General features: G+C 38.5%; 1 protein-coding gene across 1 annotated transcript in view; it reads left to right on the top strand.

The window, feature by feature from the left end:
• The window catches only part of LOC126161557 (triokinase/FMN cyclase-like), a 188,036-nt gene extending 178,168 nt beyond the window's left edge, over nucleotides 1–9,868 (top strand). The window contains exon 14 of the mRNA XM_049917495.1: nucleotides 9,580–9,868. Within this exon, the coding sequence (XP_049773452.1) occupies nucleotides 9,580–9,733 (154 nt within the window). The 3' untranslated portion in view covers nucleotides 9,734–9,868. The remainder of the gene's footprint in view (nucleotides 1–9,579) is intronic.
• The last annotated feature ends 767 nt before the right edge of the window (nucleotides 9,869–10,635 follow it).

The raw sequence follows: 10,635 nt of genomic DNA on the forward strand, positions 1-10,635 counted from the left end.
CTGTGACCAGGAAGTGCGGGCTGCTGATGAATGGCATCACATTGTGTTCAGTGATGAATCACTGCTCTGCACTGCATTCTAATGTTTTGGTGTGGTACTGTGGTGTTACTCTTGGTGTCATGGTCTGGGGAGCTACTGTGAATAACTTCAGCTCATGACAGCACAACGGTATTCATGGCCATCTTGTGACCTAATGTGTCACCTCTGGTTCAACAGGACAATGCTCATTCACACATGGTACATGCCTCTGTGAACTGTCTGCATAATGATGAGTTACTCCCCTCTCCAGCAAGATCCCTCCATCTGTCCCCAACACAACACGTTGGGGACTGGCTCAGGTATCAGCTCCATCCCAGAGCCCTGGATGCTTCACTTTTTTTTTGTCAAGCATTGTAGGTTAATCATTACTTTAGGTCTCTCTCTCTCTCTCTCTCTCTCTCTCTCTCACACACACACACACACACACACACACACACACACACACACACACAATATGTACTTAAGATCTATGCATCTCTTTCCATGGTGTCCTGAGGTTAATCCAATGACAATTAGGTTGACCTGAGTAAGGTTACAATATACAGGGTGGACATAAAGTAGTCTTCTGTTTATGAACATAATTTAAACATGTAATTGTAGTTATCAAAAAAGTGGAAAATATGTACTATACAAAGATATGTGCTACACACAGAACTAAAAGAGAGCAAAGCAAAATTAATAAAGACAGTTATTAAACAAGAGAAAAATGGAAACGGGGAGGCACAAGAAACTGACTCAACAGTTGTGGCAAAACCGATGACACATTGAAATCACTGGCCACCTAGATTCAGTAACTACTTTTCACAGCTGAATGCCTCATGTTAACTTACTAATTTGATTTATTGTTCAGTTTATTTTGATACAATCATACCTAATACTTCTGGTATCACAATTTTAACAGAATCTTCGTACACCCATATTTAAACTGGAGAAGGTGGGACACAGCTGGTATGATTTTTATTAAAAATGAAATTCCTCCAGCTGTACTAAAGATTTTATCTTTACTTCGCTACTAGTTTCGACGTAGCGTCAACGCCATCTTCAGGCCCGTACACTTTGATGAAATCAGTTGTGTGTGGCTCAGTCTAGAAGTCCGCGATGAGATCAACACGTGCTCCACATGGATGGTGGGCAGTAACTAGTGTGAAGTTTAAACCAGTGGGTCTAAGATAGTCTTATCTTTCACCCACTGGTTTAAACTTCACACTAGTTACTGCCCGCCATCCATGTGGAGCAAATGTTGGTTTCGCTGCGGACTTCTAGACTGAGCCACACACAACTAATTTCAACAAAGTGTACAGGCCTGAAGATAGCGTTGACACAATGCCGAAACTAGTAGTGAAGTAAATATAAAATCTTAAGTACAGCTGGAGGAATTAAATTTTTAATAAAAATTTTAACAGAAGGTTATAAACAGAATACAATTCCACTTTCTAGTTGTCGTATGTACATAATCTCACTTCCCCCTCAAGAAAGCATAATAGAGGCATTCCAGTTTCACTTAAAACATATGTCATTCCATATTGTCTGTCACTTTTTTGTGGGAGTTTATGAGATGAATATATATATATATATATATATAAGGAAACATTCCATGAAGGAAAAATATACCTAAAAACAAAGATGATGTGACTTACCAAATGAAAGTGCTGGCAGGTCGACAGACACACAAACGAACACAAACATACACACAAAATTCAAGCTTTCGCAACAAACTGTTGCCTCATCAGGAAAGAAGGAAGGAGAGGGAAAGACGAAAGGATGTGGGTTTTAAGGGAGTGGGTAAGGAGTCATTCCAGTCCCGGGAGCGGAAAGACTTACCTTATGGGGAAAAAAGGACGGGTATACACTCGCGCACACACACACATATCCATCCACACATATACAGACACAAGCAGACACACACACACATATATATATATATATATATATATATATATATATATATATATATATATATATATATATATATATATATATATATATGAAACAGGGTGTATGTGTGTATTTATGTACAAGGGGTGTTCAGTAAGTGAGGCAACATATTTTTTTACTTGGCCAATTTCAGTTGAAAAATGCAGAATTTGTTTTTGGGACATTGTGCAATATTCTCACTTTGACCCATACAGTTTCATGAAGTTCTGATAGGTGGTGGCGCTATATGTAGCCTCCAAAAATTGCATCTGTCACGGAGGTGCGTTCTAACCGGAGAGTTGTTACCGAGTTTCTTTTGGCAGACAACAAGAGCATTGCAGATACTCATAGGTGCCTGCAGAATGTCTATTGAGACCTGGCAGTGAATGAAAGCATGGTGAGTCATTGGTGAGGGATCTGTCATCATCACAATGAGGTTGTGCTGACCTGTCCAATCCCCAATGTACCAGCCAGCACACAGCTGTGACTCCTGCGATGTTAGAACATGTGGACACTCTCGTTCGAAGTGACTGATACATCACAATCAAATATCTTGCTGCACAACTGCATGTCTATTGGTACTGGTGACACACTCGTTCACCAGTTGGGGTACTCAAAGGTATGCCCTTGCTGGGCTCCTCACCACCAAACAGAAGACAAAGAACAATGGAAAGCCAGACGTGCAGAATTGCTTGCATGTTATGTGGCTAATTGTGAGAATTTTTTGTTGAATATAAAAACATGGTTCATCACCTCAAATTGGACACAAAACTGCAGTCCATGGAGTGATATCACACAACCTCTCCTCCAAAGAAAGAGTTCAGAGATGCAGCCTCTGCTGGTAAAACCATCGCAACAGTCTTCTGGGATTCTGAAGGGGTTATTCTGTTTGATATCCTCCATCGTGATGCAATGATCGACTCTGATGAGTACTGTGTTACCATCATGAAACTGAAGAAACTGATGTCCTCCCTCACTGTGCCAACAATCAAGTCCAAAGTGTATTGTGCTACCCTCAGGAAAATGAAGAAATGACTTCACCGTGTTCATCAATACAGAAATGCAAACAAATTCCTCCTTCTCTACGAGAATGCTAGGCCTCGCACAAGTCTGTGCACTGGAGAGGAGCTCACAAAATACAATTGGACTGTTCTTCCTAATCCACCCTACAGCCCGGACCTCGCACCTACCGACTTCCCTATGTTTGGCTCAATGAAGGATAAACTCCATAGCAAGCATAAGTAGATGATTGGATGGTTATTGATGCAACAAAATGTTGGCTCTGACAAATAGGGTTTTGTAGCCAAACAAATAGGGATAATTTGACGTATCTGAATCCTGAATAAAACCAACACGCTTTCCGAGAAAAAAAAAAAAAAAAAAGTTTTTGCATTACTTGTTGAATGCCCCTCATATGAGTGTGTGTGTCCAGCGTCTCCCCCTCAGCCACCTGACCGATTTTAACAAAATTTGGTACACGTACTGCTTGCTATATGAGAATCAGCACTGTGGTTTAGAACCTGCTAGCTCCCACGGAAGCAGAGTATGGGAAAAAGGGTTTTTCTGCTCCTGGCATGCAGGCTGCCCTGAATGACTAGTGTTGTGTGGGTAGTATGGACATGCCATGCAGGGATTACACATGCAGATGGGTACAGCTGAGCAGAGAATGAGGGAGTGAGGGAACAGAGAAAGTGGGAGGGTGAGATGGATAGACAAAGAGGGGAGGAGACACTTTGTACGGGTAGTGTGAGAGCATGCCTTGCAAGGTTTGGACATTTGGATGGGCGCAGCTGAACACGGAGGGTGGGTGGGGGGGAGATGACTGGTAATAGAGGGGCAAGGAAAAGAGATACAGAGTCATGAGAAGGAGATATTAAGAGAGAGGTGTGAGGAGGAGATGGAGGGACTGACAGAGTGAGAAGAGGAGATGGACAGAGAGATAGATGAGAAAGAGGAGCAAGGAGATGTGAGCAATATAGTGTCAAACATGTACATGACCAAAGCTGTGGTGGAAAGGTTAGACCATTAATACTTTTTACATGCAAAAAGTTACTTAAAACCCTAGTTTAACACAGTTGCACAAAACTTCTGGGAAATGTAACCCAGAGCAACATTTACTTTCAATTTTTCAACAACTATAAACTGTAACTGGCTTTTTTTTCCTTTTTGCTGGCACATGTTCCACTGATCCATTTTTGCATGGTAATGCAAGGATGCGGAAAAAGGCAAAGCATTTAATTCTGTATTATGACTGTATCATTAAGGACCCAAACAAAAATTAAGACTACAAATTAGCAAATAATAATTATGAAAAAGCACAATTTGTAATCAGTAAGTTCTTATTACATTCACAAGCAAAGGCTAAGATACAATTTTCAAATATTATCTAAATAGTTATTTATAAAGTAGAAAATACAATCATCTTATCTTACAAAACAAAAATTAATGTAATTAAAGCAGCAAGATACAATAAAGCAGAAATACACAGAAATATTAGGGAAATAATCTAATCTATCTCTGCTAAAGAATTCACCCAGAGAACAAAAACTTTTTTCAAGCAATAACTCCTCTAGCTTACCTTTAAAAAGTACGAATTATTATTATTATTATTATTATTATTATTATTTGTAAGTGAATTGAATATTTTTGTGCTTGTGTATTTTACACCTTTCTGCAGGTGATTCAGATCACAGTGTATGTGACATTGCCTTCTTGTGTTATGATGATGATACGATTCACTACTTTCATGCTGGAAGGATGTGAAGCATGAACAGAGATACTGTGAGGTAGTAGTTAGTACCCCTATTTGCTTAAAAAGATTATGACATGTGGATCTTAGCAGCAACCTCTGACTTGCAAAGACTTTTTTCGACAGTGTGAATTGCCCAGAAGATTACTCCATAACATGTCCAGAGAATGGAAGCAACCAAAGCAGGCAGATTTTGAGATATTGATGTCTCTGATTTTGGCAATTATGTAGATGGCAGAAGTTGCTGAGCTAAGCCTTTTCAGCTTTTGGTGGATGTCGCTTTCCCAGTTACGCCTGCAATCTACATGAATGCTTAAGAATTTCGCACAGTGTGCTCTCTGTATCTGCCAGCTCTCATGTGCAGTGTTTACCTTGTGTCGACTTTTGTGACCTTAATGGAAATGAATATAATTGATAATTGACTTTGCCCAATGTTTATTGACGGAGAATTTACTATGAACCAGTTGAGAACATCTGCAAGTAATTGGTTGGCATTTAATTCTAAATCAGTGGATGTTTTATTATCTATCATAGTACTCTTGTCATTTGCAAACATTGTAAAGTTGCTTGCTTTGTTTGAGGACAGAGGTAGTTTGTTAATATATATAAGAAATAGCAGCATACCAAGAAGAGAACCTTGTGGAACTCCGTAACATACTGATCCATAGTCAGACTCTACCCCTCCTACCTGTGTGTTGTTGCCATCTAACCTCTTTTCTTTTATTTGCCCTCTGAATAGGATTTGAGCTAGTTGCCCATTTGTCCTTGGATTCCATAGTGGCATGCTTTCTCTATAAGTATTCTATAATTGACACCAGTCGAGGGCCTTAGACAGATCATAAAATGTGCCAAATGGCAATGTCTTCTTGTCAAAGCTTTCCAAAATGTTATTGGTAAATGAAAATATAGCTTCGGCTGTAGAGATACCATCTCTGAATTCAAATAGGATTTTACTAATTTTTGCAATGTTTATTAGGTGATTGACTATCCTGGCAGATATTAATTTTTTGAGGACTTCAGAAAATGCAGTCAGTGCAATGGCATATACTTTCATCTTATGTTATTTGGAAGAGGTTTTATTACAGGATGTAATTTGAAAATTTCAAAGTCTGTTGTTTAAATAATTCAAACCTAAACAGTTGATCATCTATTAATAAAGAAGCAAATGCATTAGGTTTACACCAACAAACAATATTTACATTAACAATACACTATAAAGTTGCAAAAATACAACCCATGAGGATATAAAAAATATTGTTGTGTCCTTAAGAAGTGAATATGCTGTCTACGATGGTATTTATACCAGCGTACTAACATCTTGTGCTGGCTTGATAGTATGAACCTTGAACTGTCTTTATAATGACTTATTGACTCAAGGAATAAGGCTGAACAGAATAAATATGCAGTACTGACATCCATCTACAGAAGTAGAGATAAGCAAGGACCTTAACTGAAAACCCATTTAACTCCTTCTCAGCATTAATAGTGTCCCTCTTACATAAATGGGGTCTCACTTCAGTAGTGAAAGCAGAGGATCGTGCTGACAATTTGCTCTGTAAAAAAGAAACAAATCTTAGAATGTGGGAACATAAAATATGCAATTACAAGAAAATTGATATATTGTTCACTCCTCTTTGGAATCTACATAAATGTGCTTCCAGTGACTTTGAAGTATTTTTAATAAAACTATAATGCTTCTGATGATAAAGGCATGCTAATCAAGGCCCTAAACTCAACCATACCTGATGAACCAGATGACAGCTGACTCAGCTCACAGGTTGGTCATAGCTAAGAGTTTAAGTCTTAATCTCACAAAGACTCATATTATGCAGATTCAAACAAGCCATTTAATCTTCTGTTATCACAAATTACTATCAAAAATGCAGTCAACAGTCCAATAAACTATTCAAAAAGCTTAGTTAGACATGTTTTGCACTTAGAAATGTTCTCCACTATATTGCCATGAAGTTCTGGATTCTAAATTATTTTGGATATTTTCATCCCATTTGTTCTATACAGTTATCTTCTAGAGACAATACAGGCAAAATAAGTAATACAAGAGGGAGTCAAATAAAACCTTAAATATTTTTGTCATTGAACAAAAATGGAATATAATTGTATCAATTTTCGACATTTAGCCTCACTGTCATTCGACATAGTTCTTCCACTGCATAGGAAGTGCATGTATTCTTGGAAAAAAATAATTATTTTTATCAGGTGTGCAGCCACTCATGCACCCCCCTGCTGCACCTTTTCATTGGAACAATATTTATTGCCTTCCAATGCCACTTTGAGTGGTCCAGAGATATGTTAATCATTTGGTGTAAACTCTCTTAAGTATGGCAAAGTATCAAAGTGAAGGTCATTGATGGTTGCAAGTGTTGCAAGGGCAGCATGAGTCCGAGCATTGTCACATTGAAAACTGACATCTGTACTCATAAGTCCGTGTATCTCTGATCTTATTGTACTGATCTTATTGCAGCTAAAGCTGATTCTTTAATGTACCAGAATACGATGCACTGATGATGTTTTCCCAGACCATGTAGTGTTCTAAGACAACACCTCTTTCATCCCAAAAGAGAGTCAGGAAAACGTTCTCTGCCATTGGCTGCATCCAAAATTTCTTGTGTTTTGATGATGAGGAATGGTGCCATTCCTTGCTTGCTCTCTTTGTTTCCTGTTGGTGGTAGTGTATCCGGGTTTCATCTTCTGTAGCAATTCTCGTGAAGAAGCTTCAGAGTACCACAAAATTTCTTCACAGGTGTCTTTCAGTTCTGGAGTGAGCTGGCACTCATCTTGTGGACTCTTTGTAAAACTTAAGCACTTCATGAATGATTTGATGTGCTGAGCCATGACTGATGTTCAGACCTGGAGCTATTTCATTCACAGTCATATGGTGGAGTTACATCACAATGGATCTGACTGCTGCAAGAGACTCTGGTGTCACACCTCACTGTGCCTGACCCGAGCACTGAGCATCTGTCACAGAAGTCATGTCCTCTAGTCCACTCATAAGCTTGTTGCAAGCCAATGGATTTCAATAGGTTTTGTGCCTTCACTGCTCAGAACACACATGACAGAACACTGTTCTTCCTTGGTGCATGTCATAAGCAGGGCAGCCATTTTGAACTAGTATTTATGCATCCACCTGGAGGGCATTCCTTACATCATTGGTAACAGTACTAACAACTTATAGAGTGACTACACTAAATGCTGAATTTTAATTAAACTTTTATGGTTTTTATTTGACTCCCTCTTGTATATTGATGCCTCAAAAGAGAGTGGTAAGACTCCTGTGTTAAGTACATGACAGCAAACCCTGATGGGTTCTTTTCAAAGATCCTGGAATAGTTGCACTGACTTCCCAACACATTTGCTGCTTTATGGCAGTTTCTAATAATAATAATAATAATAATAATAATAATAATAATAATCAGTTACAAAATAAACAAAAATGATTTCCAAATTGATATTGTCCCCAAGTCTAGGGAGTTTAGGGGGCTTTTGCAATCTGCTGCAAAAGTTTTCAAGTTACCATAACTGGGAATTCCTGTAACTTTAAAAGAGAATTAAAAACACATGCCACACCTTGTGCAAAGAGCCATGCCCATTGTAGGAAAGCTTGTGATAATACAGTTGTAAGCAACTGTTTTCTACATTTTGAACTTAAATAATTTTCATATTCAAATAAATGTTGTTCCCAGAGAAGATTTTTTTTTAAAAAAATATCTGAGATTGAGATACTGGTAAATCATATGTAGCACGACTTAATTTGCCAAAACAACAAAATGTAAATATTGTTTCATAGATGCTGAATTAAATAGATTTCGTAGATCATGATTAAAAATAACTTGAACTTCAGTACGACAACTAACTTTCATTTCTAAGATTCGATGGTGTATGGTTGATGATGTATGGTTTGGGGGGCTCAATTGCACGATCATCAGCACCCATACAAAGTCTCAATTTTTACACAGTCCAACCTAGCCACTGTCACGAATGATGATAATGATGAAACAATGAGGACAACACAAACACCCAGCCCTCGGTCAGAGATAAGTTTTGAATTGTGTACACTAAATTGGAGAGAAAATTAATAAAATATGAGACTGAATTTCTGGCCATTATTTATCTTCAGACTTGCAGTCTTCTGATTATTTTAGGGGGAAATAAAGGGTGCAAACTGTAATAGCTACAACAACTTTTACATGTTAATGTATGGCTTCCATGAATCGATGGTGCATTTTGTGTTTACTATATTTTTGAAATAAAATGTGGGCATCATAGGGTGTTTTTGACAATATAATGAAAAAATAATTGCTACTCGCTATATAATGGAGGTGCTATGTTGCAGAAAGGCACAACAAAAAGTTTGTCGGAAAGTTAGCTTTTGGCCTAAACGCCTTCCTCAAAAATAAACACACACACACACACACACACACACACACACACACACACATATGACCAGTCTCTGGTAACTGTAGCCAGTCTGGTTCCGGCTGCCAGAGACTGTGGTTGTGTGTGTGTGAGTTGCGTTTGCGAGTGCGCGCGTGTGTGTGTGTTTTGTCAATTTCTGATAAAGGCTTTATTGGCCAAAAGCTAACTTTCCAATAGTCTCTTTGTTGTGCCTTTCTGAGACTCAGCATCTCTGCTATATGGTGAGGTGCAACTACCCTTTTCGTTATATTGTTACATTCCATTGGGTGTTTCTGAATTATCACACTCATACAAATATATTTGAACTATCCAGTACATTGCTCTGAAGTAAAATTAAGAAACATAAGTTGGAATTATAACATTTTTTATTGTGCTGGTGTCTACTTCTGTTATAGTTCAATTGATTCTGCATTATATTATGTCTGAACATTTGTTTCCAGAGCTGGCCGTGCAGCTTATGTGAATGAAGCACTTCTCACAGATGTTGATGCAGGAGCTCATGGGGTAGCATTATGGTTGAAAGCAGTTTGCTCTGTACTGATAGAGAAATTGGGAGGAGAGAAAGCTAAATGCCTTTGTAAATCTGGTCACTGATGCAACACATTCTTATCTAATGATAAAAGTATGAAGGTCCTACAGTTTTAACCTTTTTGTACATTTCTTATCTGTTCTGTACCACACCATCACTGTATTAACAAAATATTTTATAATAAAGTGGAACTGAAGCACTTATCACCAATGTCTACACCTTGTGAATTTTTTAAAACTGGTGTTCAAGAATATTTCAATCAGTGAGTAGTTATATAGGATCTAACTCAGTAAGTACTCACTTCAAACTTCTGTGAGGTGTTGGGTTTACTATTAATGGATAATGTTGGTAATCTATAAATTTTTATGTGAGAAATCAGTACCTATTGAGCAGGTTATAAGGTTTTCAAAATACTTTAACCCTTTGTTGCCTGACAGTACTTAAAAGTACCAGTAAGTTTCGACTCTCATTATTTTCTCGTGGTGCAGTTTCATGATCTGAAAGCCTGTCGGTACGTAACAGTAACTCTGCTCTACTGTTTCATAGATGTTGTTGTGCAATACATAGACCTCTCTGGCGGTCAGAGCTTGAAATTGTTTTTCGCACGCTGTTGTGAAAACAGAAGATTGTATGTGCTTGTTTCCATGGTGTTGCCTGAATTTGTGTGTAATTTATTGAAACTTCCGTTGAGTTTTCCATTGTACGTACTTACTGTGGTGTCACCGCCAGACACCACACTTGCTAGGTGGTAGCTTAAATCGGCCGCGGTCCATTAGTACATGTCGGACCCGCGTGTCGCCGCCATCAGTACTTGCAGACCTAGCGCCACCACATGGCAGGTCTAGAAAGACGGACTAGCACTCGCCCCAGTTGTACGGACGACATTGCTAGCGACTAGACGTACGAAGCCTTCCTCTCATTTGCCGAGAGACAGAATAGCCTTCAGCTAAGTCCATAGCTACGACCT

This window comes from Schistocerca cancellata, chromosome 2 (assembly GCF_023864275.1).
Source record: "Schistocerca cancellata isolate TAMUIC-IGC-003103 chromosome 2, iqSchCanc2.1, whole genome shotgun sequence".
In the NCBI taxonomy this organism is placed as follows: Eukaryota; Metazoa; Arthropoda; class Insecta; order Orthoptera; family Acrididae; genus Schistocerca; species Schistocerca cancellata.